Source organism: Canis lupus, chromosome 14, assembly GCF_048164855.1.
Source record: "Canis lupus baileyi chromosome 14, mCanLup2.hap1, whole genome shotgun sequence".
In the NCBI taxonomy this organism is placed as follows: Eukaryota; Metazoa; Chordata; class Mammalia; order Carnivora; family Canidae; genus Canis; species Canis lupus.
Genome location: NC_132851.1, coordinates 23,407,876 through 23,427,776, shown reverse-complemented (window position 1 = coordinate 23,427,776; position 19,901 = coordinate 23,407,876). Strand labels below are relative to the sequence as shown.

Genomic DNA, 19,901 nt, shown 5'->3' with positions numbered 1-19,901 from the left:
AACCACCAGACTATTTCCCAAAGTGGCTGCCATTTTATACTCCCATCAGCACTGTTCCCATTTCTCTCTGATCCTTGTCAATACTTGCTATGTTTGATTATTGTCACGCTAATGAGTATGAAATAGTACCTCATTCTGTTTTTTTATTTGTATTTATTTATTAAAATTTTTTAAAAAAGATTTTATTTATTATTCATTTGAGAGAGAGAGAGTGAGAGAGAGAAAAGCACATAAGCAGGGGGAGAAGCAGATTCCTCACTAAGCTGGGAGCTGACTCAGGGCTTGATCCCAGGACCCTGAGATCATGCCTGAGCCAAAGGCAGATGCTTAATTGACTGAGCCACCCACCCAGGTGCCCGTTTTTTTTGTTTTGTTTTGTTTTGTTTTTTTTTTTAATTTTTATTTATTTATGATAGTAACAGAGGGAGAGAGAGAGAGAGGCAGAGACACAGGCAGAGGGAGAAGCAGGCTCCATGCACCGAGAGCCCGACGTGGGATTCGATCCCGGGTCTCCAGGATCGCGCCCTGGGCCAAAGGCAGGCGCCAAACCGCTGCGCCACCCAGGGATCCCGGTGCCCCTGTTTTTGTATTTTTAAATTTTTTTCCTCATCGTGGTTTGGTTTATATTATATTATATAAATTATATATCCTATTAACTGATGAAGATAAATATCTTTTCCTGTGTGTACTGTGGCCATGTGTATCTTCTTTGGAGAAATGTATATTCAAATCCTTTGCCCATTTAAAACTCTATGCTAAATATCATTTTATAGGACATAGCTATTCAGCTACAATTTTAAGTTTATGGACATGGGATTTTAGGGGTAGCAAGGGCCATTCACATTGTCTGGAAGGTTCTGTTTTCTAGAAAATACTAAGAATTTCCTTTTCACTGCTAATAAAGATTTGACAATAAGCAAAAATTTTACTTATTTTTAAAGATTTATTTATTTGAGAGAGAGAGCAAGAGAGAGAATGAATGGGGGGGAGGGCAGAGAGCAAGGGAGAGAATCTCAAGCAGACTCCATGCTGAGCATAGTGTCTGATGCAGGGCTCGATCCCATGGCCCTGAGATAATGACCTGAGCGAAAGTCAAGAGTCAGACGCTTAACCCAATGGAGCCATCTAGGTGCACCCCGTTCTTATTAAAAATTTAAATAAATGACCCATCATTGGCACACTCTAATCTGCTTCTTACTTCCTGATGCCTCCATTCTAGGCCCTGAGTGACAAACCAATCCTGAGTGCCTACAATCAAAATGCCATTTTCCTAATTACAGCTGATTATCTCCTAGTGGTAAGAGCAAATGACTCTGATTTCATTTATACACCCTGATTAAGAAAATGAAAAATCCTTACACATTTGCCTTTTGAAAAATGGATGATTATTAACCAAATTATCTCTCATTGGTGAAATTTAGGAAAGTTAAAAAAAATTGAGGTAGCATGGTGAGAAGACCCCAAATATATATATTTTTTTACTTATGGCAGTATAATACCATAAAATTATATACTTCAAATAGGTAAATCAAATAGCTTGTGAATTATTTATCAGTAAGACAGTTTCTAAAAAAAGTAATCCATATACGTTATAAAAGATGGGAAGAGAACAGGGATGCCTGGGTGGCTCAGTGGTTGAGTGTCTGTCTGCTTTTGGCTCAGGTCGTGATCCTGGAGTCCTGGGATTGAGTCCCACATTTGGCTCCCTGCATAGAGCCTGCTTCTCTCTCTGCCTATGTCTCTGCCTCTGTGTCTTTCATGAATAAATAAATAAATAAAATCTTAAAAAAAAAAGATGGAACAATACAAAACGTAGTAAAAAAAAGTTCACTATATTTAAAAATTCTAAGTAATTTAGGTTTTCACTTGATGCCATTGTAAGCCCCACACCAAAACCTAATAGTTATACTAAGTTTCCTTGTGCTACTTTACTGTTTTGAGGACCAGCTATTGGCAAAGCACAAATTTTTACCAAAATAAACTAGAAATAGCACTTTGGGAATAAATGAGATTCCGCTAGATTAAGGAGATGGCAGGAAATAAATCCATGAAATAAAACAGAATTGTACAGAATGGTTGAGAGATTTTTCTTGATTGGAGCTATTTTGTTTGTTTGTTTTTTTTTTAAAACAAGCCCCAGCAACCAAAGAAATGGTGACTAGTGATCACCTTTCAGCTAAGAAATAATTTGAATAAACTACACCTCAGGGATTTATTCATGACAGCAGATCACATCAAATGAATGAATCTGTACTATCAAGAAAAGAAAGGCACTCATGGATACTCACCTTTAGTACATGGATGTTCTGCATGTTCTAAAGCATCATTTATCTCTTTCTGTAGAAACCACTTTCTAGATGCATCTGAGAGAGCTGAAGCTTTCTTTTCTGATTTCAAATGGAAGTCTTTTTCTTCAGCTTCTTGCCACTATATGCAGATAAATGAGAGAAAATAAAAATCACCAAAAATTGGGGTAATGTCAGTTTCTACAGTGAAATAAGCCCTTTCTGTTTACTTCACTTCCTTTGGAGTCCATGGCATGTAGGATCTGTTTGGTTTCAGGGAAACTTGAGTGCCTGTCTTTGCCCAGGACTGCTGAAGACCCTAAAAGACAGAGGCACTTCTCAGGTAGCACTCAGGACTTCAGGGTGCCAAAATGCACAGATAGGTGTCTCCTGTCTTTGGAATAACAAGTCATTTCAATACATTTCAAATGTCAAATCTTAAGAGATTAAGCAGCTTTTTAAAATTCATGACAATGGTCTTACTTAATTTGAATGCTATCCCTTAATATTAAAATCTACAATGTGCAGAGAATGAATTCTTTGCCCAGTTCTGGTATTTACACCAACCATGGGGAAGTAAAGGAATTTCTATTAACCCTTGCTTTCTCTTTCCTACAGTGAGAAAAGGATTATCTCAAAATTAGCTCAAGGGCAATTACAATAATCCCTTTAAGATATCATACAACCCCTAAAGTTCGTCAGTGTTCCATGCTGCAGCTCTTCTATGCAAACACACATACGATTTTTATGTTAGAGAATTGCTAAAGCAGAAAATAACAGAACTTTAAAGAATCATTAGGGCTAGGAAGGACCACAGAAATCCAGTTCTTTCCTGTTACTGAGGAGGAGGGGAGGATCCTCAGGATCCTCAGGTTGAGGACCAAGGATACCAGATACAAAGGAGGATCTCTGTAAAACAGGGAAACTCCTCACAGTGATTCTGAGTCTACTCTTATCTATACCATTTTACTCAATGAAGAGCAGCATCGAATCTGGCACACTCTAGAGCTGATGTCAGCAACCCTTGAAGACATGGACCTCCACCATAACTTTCCCGAGGAGAATAGCCGCAGGGGGCACTCAAAGTGTTCTCAGGGCCACGTACCCCTCAGATGGGGTAGCAGGAACATGAACAGGAGTAGTGACTTGAAGGAAATATATTATAAAAAGCTTTCAGAGTAGATATCACGATAGAGCAGCCTGAAAAGGAACGCACCCCAGCCAGTTATCTACTTCCTGATTTCTCCCTAGCTCTTCAGTGTCATCAGGGAGGCCTGCTTTGTCTGCAGTAAGATCTGTAGAGCGTGGGTGCCAGAGCTGCTCACGGGATCAACCAAAGGACACATTTGTGTAACATGACATAAACTCTTAGGCTCCTCCTTAAAATCCATTCTCTAATTCTTTTATGGGAAAAGAACTCTAAATTTATTTGGGATGATGATGCTCCCTGCTAAAAATACCATATTTCCCAACATCCTTCGCAGGCAAATTGTAGCTAGAAATGTGACACGGGACTTCTGGAAAGGAATTATAGAGTTGTCTCAGCTGAGAGTTGGACCTTTATACGTCTGCCCTACTTTCTTCTTGCTGCTGGAATGCATATGTGATCACTGGAAGTGCAGCAGTCATATTGGGACGGTAAGCTATCCTTGAGAAAGACAGTTGTACACCAGGAAAGGAAGCAACACAGAAAGACTGAAGGGGCCACTTTCCCTAATGACCTTGGAGTCAGGAAAGCAACTCTGGACTTCCTACCTCCAGACTTCTTTCATGTGAAAAAGTAAAACACTTCCATCTTGCTTATAGTCACTATTAGTTCGGCTTTTGTTAGTAGCAGTTACATATAATTCCTAACTGTTTAAATATCGTTAACATTTTAATAATCAAGAATTAGGTAATGTTAGGGATGCCTGGGTGGCTCAGTGGTTGAGCATCTGCCTTTGGCTCGGGGCGTGATCCCGGGGTTCTGGGATCAAGTTCCACATCAGGTTCCCTGCATGGAACCTGCTTCTCCCTCTGCCTATGTCTCTGCCTCTCTCTGTCTCTCATGAATTAATAAATAAAATCTTTAAAAAAATAGGTAATGTTAGTAATATTATCCCATCAGCCAGAACAAATCCACTGCAGGAAGCTGAGAAGTTGAGAGGCACTAATGTAATGCCTAGTCATTTTCGGTATCATGTTAGATTTCTTCTCTGTAAATAACCTATTAAAACTAGATTATTTTTAAGATCTTATTTATCCAAATTTATCCTGTTTGATGCTTTTGTCATTTGATGATGTAATATTTCAAAACTCAAATGATAACAAAAAGTTTGTGACACCGTTCTTACCTTTTTAGCTTCCTCCCCCATCATTGAGTTTAATACTTCTGTTTCTTTCCGTCTGTTTTCCCGAAGGAGTCTGGCCACTTCCTGGTAACACTCGCTTCGCTGCAGATCGTCACATCTTTGTTTATGTAAAGCTTGAATTCGCCAGTCTGCATTTAGACACGCTTGCTCAGCTTTTGCCAAATTTTCTTCAATTAACTAAGAAATATTTACAAATTTCAGAAACAAGGTCAGATTATATATAAAATACAGTATATCCATTCAATGCATCCAAGTGTCTAGGGGAACTTTTTTTTTTTTTTTTTTTTTTAGGATTTATTTATTTGAGAGAGAGAGAGGGAGAGAAAGAGCGTGGCAGGGAGACAGAAGGAGAGAGAGAATCTTAAGCAGACTCTTCACTGAGCATGGAGCCCGAAGTGGGGCTTGATCTCATGACCCAGAGATCATGTGAGCTGAAACCAAGAGTCAAACTGACTCCCAAACTGACTGAGCCACTCAGGCACCCCTCCGGTACCTGTTTGTAACCCTGGCTGCATATTAGAATCACCTCACAGTGTTTAAAACAAACTGGATGCTGAGTATCCAGGACCCAGCACAAACCAATTATATCAATCTCTGGGGTAGCAGGATATTAAAACTTTTTTACAAAGATAATTCTAATGTATAGTCAAGGTTGAGAATTTCAAGGTTAGGTAATAAGGGGGATTAAACAATTTCCATGTTTCAACCTTTTGAAAAGGAGTCAGAAGAGCCCATTCTTACACTGTGGACAAAAGCCTATAAGGAAAAATAAATGGTAGGCTATTCCAGTGGGATCACCTAAGGGACTGTTATTGAACAGAAGGTAGGGAAACATTACACTATTCCTGGCTTTGGACCAGGGCCAGGCCTTGCTACAGACTCATTTAGAATTTTGTTAACTGGATAATAGAGAAAGTTCTTTCCGGAAGTTCTCAAATTCTATTTCAATTCATGTAAGCCAGCATTTCTGAAAGGGTACTCCACAGAAATTCTACAAAATAAGTTTGGGAAATTTTCTTAAAGATTCACAATGTATCATATCCTCAAATTTGGCAGGAAAAAAGCCCCTAAATTTAAACAGCACTGCTGGGGTGGCTCAGTCAGTTGAGCATCTGCCTTCGGCTCAGGTCATAATCTTAGGGTCCTGGAATGGAGCCTCTTGTAGCAGCCTGAAAAGGAACACACCCCAGCCAGTTATCTACTTCCTGATTTCTCCCTAGCTCTTCAGTGTCATCAGGGAGCCCTGATGCTTCTCCCTCTCCCTTTCCCTCTCCCCCTCACTTGTGCTTTCTCTCACTTTCTCTCAAATAAATAAAATCTTTAAAAAACAAAAAACCCAAAGCACCTCTAATACTTATTGCCACTCCCCATTTTATTGTGTCATAGTTATTAATATTCTACAGAACCTACTTTGGAAATGCTGGCTTATATATACCAGGCAAAGACCTGATGTTTTGTAACTAATTTACTCAGGGACAATTTCTGAGACATTAACACAGTGGGTTTGTATTTATAACGTTACTATTTCCCTCGTATTTTCTTCTAAGTCTTAAAATTCTCAAAGACTATAAAAGATACATGTTTATGTCTGGCAGTGAAGTGAGTGACCTGTAAAAATAATGTGAGATTCTAGGAATTGTGATAACTGAAACAAAGAAATGAATTAACTCAACTTCACAGAGCGCGATTGTGAATTTCTTCTTTTGAAAGGATGACTGATGGGGGCAGGGAAAAAATAAATACATAAAAGGATGACAGATGGGGATTCCTCCCCCCTCTATATGCTAGATTTGCCATATTTTTACCTTGTGAGTTTTTTGGTTCTGAGTTTGACCGGTTTCTATCAGTTTATGAAACATATGTTCTTCAAGATCCACTTTTCGTCTGTAGGCATCTGTATCTTCTCTCATTTCTTTTGCAACAGCTTCCTGATTTCTAATAAGATTCTGTTAAAAAAAAGCATTTGTAAAAAAAAAAATCTATAGAATATATATAGATTATATCTATATAACAACGCTAGAACAAATCTATATAATAATGCTAGAACACAAAATGACTTTTTTCCCCTTTAATACTAGCACACAAATAAAAAATTGTAGTTCTCTAGTTTTCAAAGACAAAAGCAAACAGAAGTGACATCAGTGACAATACAAGAAAGGACTTCTGAAAATTCTCTCATCCAAAAAAGTACTAAGAACACTGGTAAAATCAATTTTTTCAGAACTCTGGAAACTAACCAAAGGCTTACAGCAATTTGGGGAGCATTCACTCATAAAAATGGCTGAATCTTGGTAAAAAGAATAAGCCTTAGGGCATTTTTAAGTTGCATTATTCCTAGTCCCACCCCACCCCTTAGCTCTGCATTAGCCTTGAAAACCAGCAGCCTGGCAGCCTGTGGAAGGGGCAAGATGGACTAGGAGCTCCTTCAAACTCCCATTCTCCCATGATTGTCACCATTTGACCTATTTGCTGATTTTGGAAGAACTCTCTTCCAAGGCTGTCTTTATTTGTCCTTATTAAGAACTCATTACTTTGAACAGTCTTTTCCCTGGGGACATTTGCTGAAAAACATCAGAGGAACCTGTTGAACATCTTGGCTGTCTTGGGCAGTAGATCTCAGTGCAAACCATAAGTTAATCAAAAGGCTTTACAGAAAAAGTTGGAGAAGCAGATGTCTGCTGGGGACTTTGAAAAGCTCTGATAGATTCCTAGGACCCTAAAAGTCCATATGCATGTGTAAGGCTGTATATATGCCAAGGGCTATGTGAATGCTCAGATCTGAGAAGGTCCTGAGCTTTCAAGTCTGGTGAACTGAGGTATTGCACAGTCAGGAAGTGAAATCTAAGAGTTCTGAACTACGTAGCTAAATGTTGAAGGCATGGTCCAACACAGTGCACACAGAGTCCCTTGGCAAAGACTAGGAGCTAATTGGTTCAGGCAACTAAGGAAATCTCTATATAGTCACTAGAACTGAGTTAAGACTTTAATTGAATTCTATAAATTAAACTTTACAGATTTAATTCAGAAAAGTCATTAAGAGACAAGAAACCCTGAGGTGGGAGGAGAATCTGATTTTCAGAACTGCCACATTATTTTAAAAGACCTAGTTTTCTTTTCTTTTTTTAAAGATTTGAGAGAGAGAGAAGAGGGGCAGAAGGAGAAGCTGAGTTCCCACTGAGCAGGGAGCCTGAGTTGGGCTCAATCCCAAGACCCTGAGATCATGACCTGAGCCAAAGAGGTGTTTATGCTTAACTGAGCCACCCAGGTGCCCCTAAAATATATAGTTTTCGACAAAAAATTATATGAGATATTAAAAACCAACAGTTTCTCTCTCTCCAAAGAGCACCATAAAAATGGCCAATAAACATGAAAGCATCACTATGACTAGCATCATCAGTCATTAAAAAATGCAAATCAAAACCACACGATACCGCTATATACGCACTAGTATGGCTTTTATCAAAAGGACAGACAATAACAATTGTTGACAAGAATGTACAGAAATGAGAATTCTACACTCCTAGGTATATATCTAAGATAATAGAAAATGTATGTTCAAACAAAAAGCTGTATGTGAATGTTCACAGCAGTGTGACCTATCATAGCCAAAAAGTGGAAACAACCCAAATCTCCACAGAATGTGGTTTTATCCATATGACAGAATATTATTCGGCCACAAAAAGGAATGAAGTACTAACTCAGGATGCTACATGTATAAACCTTGAAAACATTATGCTACATGAAAGAAAACAGTCACAAAAGACTATACATTGTATGATTGCATGCACTTACATGAAATGTCAGAATAGGCAAATCCATAGAGATAGAGAATAAAATAAGTGCTTGCCAGAGTCAGGAGAATGAGTGCTAATGAGTGCAGTGGTTGTAGGGAAGGACAGCAAACAATATTCATGAATATTTAAGTTAAAAAAGCAAACTACTAATTGTATGTACCAAATAATCTCACTTGATGATATTAGCAGTTATTTCCCAATTTATTTTATTTTATTTATTATTTTTTTTATTTCCCAATTTAGAGATTTATTCTAGTTTTCCAATGATCTACTGGCAACATAATTACCTTCATAATGAAAAATAAAAATGTTTATAATTATATGCAGAGAAGATATTTGTATGAAGAAGTTTATTGCCAAAACCTGTAAACTACTTAAGCACCCAACAACAGAAAATAGATTTAAATAAGTTATAGTTCATCAATATCTATTACAAATGACAATACCAAGATATGGAGTCATTTAGAAAAAGGATTTTATTAAGTAAAAAAGAAAAGAATACAGAATCTTAGTTACTCCACAAGAGGTAAAACAATGTATATGCAGAGATTAGGAGGAAAACAATGGACATTTACAAACAGTAGAGGAAGGAAGACAGGGTGGTGATTTAAAGAATCAGGGGAAGGAAGTTGTCAATTCATTTTGTCAAAGTGTAGAGCGTTTTTGGCCAAGGGGCAATGATGGGAAATTAATAATACTCGCCCAGCTGGTGCCCATCTGTGTAGTAAAGGGGTAACTCAGTAGCCTGAATTATTCAAATCCTGCACATTCCAAAGAAAAGATTAGCCCTTGACCAGCTCTAAACCCCTGGAATACCCTGTCTGATAAGGGTATCTCTATATATGTGGGGTCTTGGGCTCTGCTAGATGTTAATAATGTGACTTATGGTAGGAGCCTTGGGTCACCCTTATCAGCCTGACCTCTGCAGAGCAAGTAAGGAGGGTCAGCCATGTACCCACTCCATGCCTGTTGGCAGTACTCTGTTGTCATACATCCTTGCTGGCAAAATTAAGCACTATCTGTATGACTCCACTGGGAAAGGACAAGGGGAAGCTTGTGCCTATTCTCTCCTGGACTCTACCCTAGGTGCCTTTTACCATTGCTGAGGCGTTTTGTTGTTGTTTAAGTAATCTCTATACCCATTGTGGGGCTCAAACTCATGACCCTGAGATCAAGAGTTGCATGTTCCACTGACTGAACGAGCCAGGTGCCCCCTATCTTTGTTGAATTTATTCTGTATCCTTCCACTGTAATAAACCATAACCATGAGTATAACAATTCTGAGTTCTGTGAGTCCTTCTAGCAAATCACTGAACCTTAGGATAGTCTTGGGGACTCCTGTCACTGACATATAGATATTAATTCATTTAATTCTCACAGCAGTCTTGGCAAGGGTGGTCCTACACCAAGTAGAAAGTACATGTGCTTGAGAGAGACCAAGAGAAATGCAGAAATTGGACTTGATGAAGCAGGGTCCTAGGAGATGAAGGAGATGGATTCAGGATCAGAGGTCAGTATGTGCTTGTTTGTGCTTCATTTTATTCTTTTTTTTTTTTTTGCTTCATTTTATTCTTTTGTTAATTTTTTAAATTCAAATTAGATATACATGGGATATTGAGCATATATTTCCAATAAGAGTCATCACAATATTGTCTGTTTTCTGGGATATAGTTTGTTTACAAATAGACGCAGTTAATCAAACTAATGTAAGAGCTAAGTTTGGCAGATAAAATATTAATTACTAAAATTGATGAAAAAGGCAGGAGCTGCACATCCGAATCTAACAGACTAGATAAAGTTCATGATTTTATGAATTAGTTTTATTGAGTAGGCTCAGTCTTCTCTAACTCTATTAGTTTGCTTAATAAATACTTTCCTCAAAAGAGGGCAAAAATGATGATGATATGTAGAAAGAAACTCAGTGTCACTTGTAGGGCATTCCTGTCCAAAGCACTTAAGTTGAATCTTATCATAAGGAAACAACAAACATCAACTGAGGGACAGTCTACAAAATATCTGGCCAAATGCTTCAAAAATATCAAGTTATAAAGACAGACTCATGAGTGGTGCCAACATAAAGGAGACTAAAAGAGACATGACAACTGAAAAAAATGAATCATCTGAGATTTTCTTTTGCACTAAAGGACATTTTTACAACTGATAAAATAGATAACAATAATATGTTCATTTCCTGATTTTGATAATTGTTTTGTGGTCATGCGATAAATATTCCTTAGTCTTAAGAAATATACACTGAAGCATTTAGGGGTGAAGGGGTATCAAGGCATAGACAGGAAGGGAAGGATAATGCTAATTTAACAAGATGTTAATATTTGATTCAATATTTCTGAGAGAAACATATTTGGAAATTCTTAGTATTTTTCTTGCAAATTTTCTGCTAATTCTGAAATCATGCTCCATTGGTGCCACCACCCATCTCCCCAAAGAAAAAACAGGGAAAAAGTAAACTTAGGTTTGGCCTAAATGAATTGAATCTAATTCAAAATCACAGGAGACCTAGCCAGTGTGTAAATCCCTGGCTCAATTCTAGAAGTAGTTCAGTGTGGAACTCAAAATATGTTGCAGATACAAATGGAGGACATATGTTTTAAAACTCATTTAATGTGAACAATCATATGTTACCTGTTACATATTTGCAGTTATCACTGACTTCAAAATCTCACTTTAAGAGGGCTGAAGGAAGTGAAAACTTATGGTTTCAACGTTAAATAAATGCATAACAAAATGCTTTTCCCAAATAATAAATATTTATATTAACAAAACTCTTTTTTCCACTGTCTTGGAAACTCAATTATATATTCTAAGTAGATACTTGATAATCTAATTCCAGAGAATTCAAATTAAAAGTACTTTACAAGCTCTTGTCTGATTTACTTTACTTATAAAGATCCTTGTGAAGTACTAGGTTAATTTAGTAGTCACTATCACATAGATGGGAGAAAACTTAGTAAGTTGGTGGAAGATCCTAAGGCAAAATCTGGGGCTTACATCTGGTACGTCAGACACTAGACCAAGTCGCTAAGAGAAACATGAGTTAAAGCATTACAACAAACTGTACATTCAGACATTCTGGCTACCTTACAATCCTGGATGACACTATATTCTGCTTAAAAGAAAAAAAAAAAAACAAATAAAATGAGCATTATGAAATCATGAATAAATACAATCTAAAAAGAGTTTGTATAAACCCTGCTTCTCCCATGGTGGAAACAGATAATTATACCTTCTCATAAAGTCTTTTTTGTGATTCAAGTTCCAGATGTCTCATTTCTAGGTCTTTGGCTGTAGTAGCAATTTCTCGATCTCTCATGTGTACCTATGGCCAAACAACAGTGTGAACACCAAAAAGAACTGACAAGATAATTTCTGTTTAACAGCTTTAGTAATCTTATAATCCAAATAACCCACTAAAAGTATTTAAAATAAAAAGTATTGGGTTTTTGATACCAGAGTAATTGATAGTCTATTACTATTCATTGCAGAATCTAGGAATAATGTCTAAGTTAAAGTTAAGCTTAATTTTCTAAAAAGGAAAGTACAATTACCATATGCTCATCTACCCAGACTGCAAGAACAGATGGCAGCTCTTACCACACCATATCAGCCAATATTATGAGTAAGAAAAACTTGAGCAATTTAAATTTGCGGTGGTTAAAAGTATAGAATGTTTAATCTTATTAAATATAACATTATTTAATGTTCTTTTTGAATAAATGCTTATACTTAAAAATTTTTTTTTTTTAAGATTTCTTTATTTTGGGGGATGAGGGGAAGGGCAGAGGGAGAGAACCTCAAGCAGACTGCCTGCTGAGCATGGTGCCTGACACAGGGCTTGATCCCATGACCCTGAGATCATGACCTGAGCCGAAATCAAGAGTCACCTAGGTGCCTGTAAGTGACTGTACTTTTATAAATTCAGTTTGGCAAAGAGTAACTCCAATTTTAAATGTGCTCTGCTTGGACTTAGCTAATTTAAAGTCTACCTTTCTTCAGATTTTGATTATGTGGAAGCTTTTTACACTTATACATGAGAGGATTTGAATAAGGGCCTCTTTAGGTGGCTAGAAAATATTAGGAGAGGTCTTAAATGAATACTTGGCTGCTTAAAGTCCCCATTTTTTAGGAGAGATATGTGTTTTAGAAATAAAACCAATGACATCAGTTATCAAACCCCATTCGTTTATTCAGTAAACATTTAAGAATTGCATTACTATTTGTATGTGTAAGTATTAGACATTGTAAAGAGATCAAATACCTATTACTGGAGAAACAGAGTAAAAATGAAAATACGGTGGGACATACAAGGACATGCATCTGAGAAGTAAATAAATCACTGACCGGTGACCAGTTCAACTTAGGAAGGTTACTGGGAAAGCCAACGAGGTCAAAAGTGGGGATGCTCAAGTTTATGAAACAAGAATAGTAAAAATTCTAATAGGTGGAAGAGAGGTTTGGCATAGTTAATAATGTGTTTTAGGAATTTCAATTAGAGAAGCTCTTTTGCTTAGACATACAAATAGCTTAGTGCCAGAGCAACCACAGATCAACTCTGCTTACTGCTAATGGATGTGCAGTCACTTGAATGTGTCACTGTGGACTTAAACAGTTTCCCTGCTGGTGCCTGCACGGGGAGCAGAAAAGCTCTGGCAGTTTAGCAGGGTCAGAGCTCATGAACAGAATAGGGAGATGAAGAATAGGAGGCTGGAAGGGTAAGCAGAGGCCAGGTCATATGAACTGAAAGGACTTTACAGGATTCTTTGACAAAAAATTGCCTTCACTATCTCAAAGAGTTTGGAATAAAGAGGTCAGAGTTTGTTCTAAGCCTGTACTACTTTTGGAGAAGAATATATGCTTTTCTAGAATAATGAATTATCAACCTCATTTATTCACTGAGATCATGAAAAGGAAACATAGCTTTCAAAACCCAATTTAAAATTCACTGGCTTTAAATAAAACAAAGGTATTATCTCATGCTATAGAAGAGATGATAGATTTCTAATACAGATGAATGCAAAATACTTTCAAAGACTGAAAAAATACTTAGTATTTGACCAAAACTAGGTTTAAAACTCCCTAAATGAGACTATAAATTCAATGCAATCCTAATAATCCTAATAAAAGTGCTGCTAGGATGGGGTGAGGTAGAGATCTGGAAAGAAAAAGTGATATGATTCTCAAACTCCATTTAAAATGATACACATTTGGGCAGCCCCAGTGGCTCAGCGGTTTAGCGCTGCCTTTGGTCCAGGGCATGATCCTAGAGTCCCGTGTCGGGCTCCCTGAATGGAGCCTGCTTCTCCCTCTGCCTGTATTTCTGTCTCTCTCTCTCTCTCTCTCTCTGTGTCTCATGAATAAATAAATAAAATATTTAAAATAAATAAATAAAATGATACACATTTGAGAATACTGCAGAATATCCTGAAAAGGTGAACTTATAGTGGGAATGAGGCCCACTAGTTAGGAAAACACTCCGAAACTGTCATTCAGTGTGGTGCTGGCTTAGGAGCAGACACAGCAATGGAGGAGATACGATATATAAGGGGATTTAACACTGAATAAACCATCAGTTGGCAAATGACTTTGTTCATCAACAAATGGGTGTGACTATTCCAATAAAACTTTATTTATGGATACTGAAATAGGAATTTCATGCTTTTAAAAATGTCACATAAGGGCAGCCTGGGTGGCTTAGGTGGCTTAGTGCTGCCTTCGGCCTAGGACGTGATCCTAGAGACCCGGGATGGAGTCCCACGTCAGGTTCCCTGCATGAAGTCTGCTTCTTCCTCTGCTGTGTACCTGCCTCTCTCTTTCTCTGTGTGTCTCTCATGAATTAAAAAAAAAAAAAAAAAAAAAAAAAAAAAAAAAAATCTTAAAAAAAAAAAAAGTCACATAATTTCCATGTCATGAAATTATGTTTCTTGAGTTCTTTTAACCATTTAAAAAGTTAAAACCAGGGTTGCCTGGGTGGCTTCATCAGTTAAGTGGCTGACTTGTGATTTTGGCGTAGGTCATAATCTCATGGGTCGTGGGACAGAAATCCATATGGGGCTCCGCAACTCAGCAGGGAGTCTGCTTGAGATTCTCTCCCTCTGCTCCTACCCCCCACTCACTCTCTCTAAACCAAATAAATCATAAAAAAAAGTGACCAGTCCAAATTGAGGTATACTATATAAACTATTAGATTTCCAAGATTTAGTATAAACAAAAAGTAATATATCTCATTAATAACATCTTTGTACTAATTACATATTACAATAACTTGGAAATCTACTGTATTAAATATTAATTTCATGTTTCTTTTTTATTTTCTTATTTTTTTTAATGTGGCTATTAGAAAACAAGATTGCCTATGTGGCTCACATCATATCTCTACTGGATCCTGCTGCCTCAAATGGCACAAACAGCCAATGTAAATTGATAAGGAAAAAACCTGATAGAAAAAAGGACAAAAGATATGGACATAAAATTTATAGTTCTACAAACAGAAGATAGTAAGTAACTTGGGAGATATTTAACCTCACTAGCAAGAAAAAAAAAAGGCAAATTAAAATATACAATTTGCACCCATCAGATTGGCAAATATTAAGACTGATGTACTCTGAATTGACTAGGGTATAAGCACTCTTATATATACACTTAAAATAGGTAGGTTCATTTCTAGAGAATAATTTGATATACCTTGGAATTTACTCAACAAAACTATGAGTGCAACCTGAGTGCAATTTGTACTGAGAATGCTAACCTAGCACCGTTTTGTACAGCAAAGCACTATAAACCACCTCAATGTCTAACAGCAAAGGATTAATCAAGCGATAATATAGTCACAATGGAATGCTAGGCAACCATGAGAAATGGAAAAGCTGTATTGCCATTTTTCAGTGTATCTCTGGGGGAGGAAAGGAGAGAAGAGTGGGGAAGGTTTTGACTCCATGCATTTTATGACAGAAATTTTCTTGTATTAGCCATGTGCAAATTTTTATACTAAAAAAGAGTATTTCCCCTACTTCACAGTTAATGGTTAATCGATGCTTCTATTTTTCGAGAAGTAGTCGCCAAGGATGCCAGTCAAACTGACTAATTTTCTTGGCATTTCTAAAATCTTTAATTATTAATGAAATATGGAAGTGAATAAGAAGAGCCTAGGGAAAAGTGAAAGTAAAGAGGCTATTTAATATTCCTTGTGAATTCTAGCAATAACATTGATCTTGAGGGTGTTTGGGTCACAGTTCAATGAGAGTAAAGGGTGATCCCAAGTGAGCACAAAAGTAGTGGTCATATACCTTTCTCTCGAGTTCATCGTCCAGCCTTCTTAATTCCATCTCACGCTGATCTTGCTGCAGCTTCAGAAAGCGCCTTCTTGTAGCATCTTGTAAGTGCATCTCCTTTACTTTCAACTCTCTTTTCACAGAAGCTAGTCTTAAATACAAAATACATCAAGAGAAACAAATCAACACATTTCTCAATGTAGATTTAAATGGAAACATGTGTCCCAACAATGAAAGGCCTGGCACGTATTAGGGTGCACTGCCCCAGTGTGACTGGTGCTACCGTGGCATGGTGGTATGTATACCACACATGGGTGAACACTGCCCATGTCTGCATGCATGGAAATGACATGTGTCTACACACAACTGGTTATTCATTTCAGATTTAAAAGTTCTTATAACAGGTCTATTCAGATCATCTCACTACAGTCGATACCCTTTATCTGAAGAAGAACAAAAATTGCTCCAGTGTGACCAAAGATTACATAGGCTTACTCTTCCAGAATTTTAGTATAAGGTTAATGCTCAGTTCAGTAATTGTTTTTAACCCACACTAGAAATTGGTTTCATAAAGTCCCAACCAAGAGTAAAAATCAGTAAACACTTACAGAAGTGAGTTTCCCAACGATTAGGCTTTTTTTTTTTTTTTAAAGATTTTATTTATTCATGAGAAACAGAGAGAGAGAGAGAGAGAGAGAGAGAGAGAGGCAGAAACATAGGCAGAGGGAGAAGCAGGCTCCATGCAGGGAGCCCGATGTGGGACTCGATCTGATCCGTGGACCCCGGGATCACGCCCTGAGCTAAAAGCAGACACTCAACCACTGAGCCACCCAGGAGTCCCTACTATTGAATCCCATAATCTTAATCAATTTAAACATTTTGCTTTATTAATGTATGTTCAAATAAGCATTTAGCACTTCTAGCACCCTGTCCTCCAAAGTATGAAATGCATAGAGATAATCATTTTATGTTTCAATTTTCAAGTCATGCCAGTATGCTTAAAACACAATTTTAAGGGCTCCCTGGGTGGCTCAGCGGTTTAGCTCCTGCCTTTGGCCCAGGGTGCGATCCTGGAGTCCCGGGATCGAGTCCCACGTCGGGTTCCTGGCATGGAGCCTGCTTCTCCCTCCTCCTGTGTCTCTGCCTCTCTCTCTCTATCATAAATAAATAAATATTAAAAAAAAAACACAATTTAAAAAATTATGCCTTCCTCAAGGTGATTTACCCAGCACTGTATTACAGAGCATTTCTGCCTATTGTATAATGATGTTTCCAATAACATCCTCCAAGGTACATTAGGTCTTGTATTACTTCTGAATAATCAGTGCAAAATTATAGTGCAGTGCAGTATAGTTTCAGAATTATGTTTCAGTATATGTCAATCTTTTGAAATGTGGTATATGCAGATTTCTTTTTATTAGCTTATATTTTTGCTTAATGGAAATGCCACAGGTGGGTAATGCTATATATATAGAAAATAAAGAAGAAAATAAAAATTATTTGACTAACTCACATGTCCAGATTTTCTCAAAGCGGTAACACATACCTCTGCCTTTGCTGTACCATCTTCTCCTCCTCCTGTAAGAGCAATTCTCTCCTTGTTTCTTCAGCTTTACGAAGGAGTTCTTGTTTTTGGTACCAAGCTTCATCTTCAACTCTTTGCTGGTCTACTTCAGCTTGCATATCTTCAACCATCTGCCTTAAGTAGGGAATACTTCTTATTACATCCAGACACAAACAAGCCTCCAATATACATTTGTGATCACGAAAGGGTAAATTGCTATTTCCCTTTGAGACCCTGAACAACTGCCTTTTACTTTCAAAAATTAAAGTTTATCTCATTCAAGGGGAAGAAAGCACTGGAAAGGATGCCCTATGTAAGTCTCACCAAAAAATGCAAAGAAAAAAATGCAAACAAAGAAAACTGAGTAATTTAAGTCCAAGAACAATCAAAACACGAAATATATACCTGATTAATATGATTGTTTTACTTCTATATGCAAGAATTAAATACCTTTAAAGATATTCCCAGCCTTCAAACTCTGATTCTACACAAATACTTAATATTTTACATGTGTTTTTCATAAAAATTTTGTCTATAACAGATTTTGCTTCTATCCCACAAAGTACAACTATTCCATGATTACCTCTCCCTCAGGTAGTCCAATTCATCATTTCTTATTCTTTCTCGCTCCTGTGTCTGATAGTCCACGATGAACTTTGGATATTGGTTAAATACTGGATACTGCCCTTTTGTCAGTGCCACAAAAACATGAAGCATGCTGTCTGGATGAATGTCAGTGGGAGTGGTATCCATGAGACGATAAACTTCCTTAATTACAACACTTATATCCAAGTTATTCCGATGATGAAAAAAATACTGTAAGAGAACTTTGTGTTTAAATTGTGATTTACATAACAAAGCAACTATGAGATAGAATTAAAACAAGAGTTTAAAGTATGAATTTTCTTTCTCTCTCTCTTTCTTGGCAAATTCACTGAAGATTTTCTTAACCCAAGTTTTTGAGTCAATTTCATATTTTCAAAGTCCAATAAAATTTCAAAACCAAATTTCTGAAATAATACTTTTTAAGTTTTAACTCAAACCAAAGGCCTCCTTTATATTAGAAGAATACTTCAACCCACAATGGAGCAAGCTCTTCCACTTGGATTTTTTTCTCTGCAAAATCCAAAATAAATAAATATGAAAATAAATTAGCTTGATTCGTTCAAAATATTTGAAATGTTTCCACATTATCTTGTTCTGCTGGCAGGTCCAAATTATTTTTTTTTGAAGATTTTATTTACTTATTCATGAGAGACATACAGAGAGAGAGAAGAGGAGACATAGGCAGAAGGAGAAGCAGGCTCCCTGCAGGGAGCCCAACATGGGACTTGATCCCAGGACCCCAGGATCACGCCCTGAGTCAAAGGCAGATGCTCAACCACTGAGCTACCCAGGTGCTCCCGGCAGGTCCAAATTCTAAAAAATATATGTATATATGTATCTTGTGAACATTAAGTAAAAATAAAGTTTGACAGGGGGCACCTGGATAGCTCAGTCTGGCTCTTGATTTCAGCTCATGTCAAGAGTTGGGAGACTAAGCCCCTCGTTGGGCTTTGAGCTCAGTGGGGAGTCTGCTTCAGGTTCTCTCATCCTTCTGTCCCTCCTCACCCACTCTCTCTCTCTCTCAAATAAATATATCTTTTTTTTTTTTTTTTAAAAAAAGGAAAACTAAAAACCTTTTAAAAAAATAAAGTCTGCTAGGAACCACAAAATAAATAACAAGCAAGCCCAATTCCTCTTGTCTACCAAAAGAACCTCTTCTTTTATTATTTATGTATTTGAGAGGGAGACACAGATAGCGAGAGAGCACACATGGATGGGGGGAAGGCGCACTGAGCAAGGAGCCCAATGTAGGGCTCCATCCCAGGACCCTTGAGATCATGACCCGAGCCGAGGGCAGATGCTTAACCAACTGAGCTACCCAGGTGCTCCAAGAACTTCTCCTTTAAAAAACCTCCTCTCATGCTTTCCTAAGTAACTTTCCTCTTATGTCTCAAAATTCTCATAGTAACCATTTCATATGTGTAATAAGCATCCAGACTGTCACAGACTGGATGGGTCACTTATAAAACCACACACAGAACAACGACCCACCTGTTAAACATCCTTTACATAGGCAACAAGCATGGAACTTCCATATTACCATGTTTCTTTTCTGAAGCTATGACTGTAAGACAAATAGTGTGCTGTAATTGCCTGTTGGATTATCTACCAACTATGTCAGAGTAAGGATGTGGTACTGCATTACTACCCACCCAGCACTGGTAACTGACATGCAACAGGTACTCAATAAATGAATGGATCTTTCAATTGAAATAAATGAAACTTGAGAACCATTACTTAAGAACAAGGATATTTACCTCAAAATCATCTTTAAGACTGCAGTTGAGCAAAGGAGCTCTAGAGCATATGTTGTAGGCTACAACAGTCATGAGGAGGAATGAAGGATGGTTGGAAAAGACATTATCAAATAATTTTAGCCACTCCTCTCTTGTTAGTACTTCTGAAAAAATGGTTTCAAGAAGAGGCCAAGCATACAGCTAAAATAAATAAGGAAAGATTTATTAGTTTCCTACGGAAAAGTCGTTAAGTCATTGCCAATATTTTCTTACATTTGA

At 37.3% G+C, this 19,901-nt stretch overlaps 1 protein-coding gene across 4 annotated transcripts in view; it reads right to left on the bottom strand.

Annotated features, from left to right (window-relative positions):
• TBC1D31 (TBC1 domain family member 31) overlaps positions 1-19,901 on the bottom strand; it is a 68,292-nt gene that overhangs the window by 5,826 nt on the left and 42,565 nt on the right. For all 4 annotated transcript variants that reach the window (XM_072774366.1, XM_072774367.1, XM_072774369.1 and 1 more), the window contains 8 exons: positions 19,644-19,823; positions 17,864-18,096; positions 17,263-17,415; positions 15,732-15,867; positions 11,675-11,767; positions 6,442-6,582; positions 4,619-4,813; positions 2,289-2,427 (listed from right to left, as the gene is read on the bottom strand). In XM_072774366.1, coding sequence (XP_072630467.1) covers positions 2,289-2,427; positions 4,619-4,813; positions 6,442-6,582; positions 11,675-11,767; positions 15,732-15,867; positions 17,263-17,415; positions 17,864-18,096; positions 19,644-19,823 — 1,270 coding nt within the window. The remainder of the gene's footprint in view (positions 1-2,288; positions 2,428-4,618; positions 4,814-6,441; positions 6,583-11,674; positions 11,768-15,731; positions 15,868-17,262; positions 17,416-17,863; positions 18,097-19,643; positions 19,824-19,901) is intronic.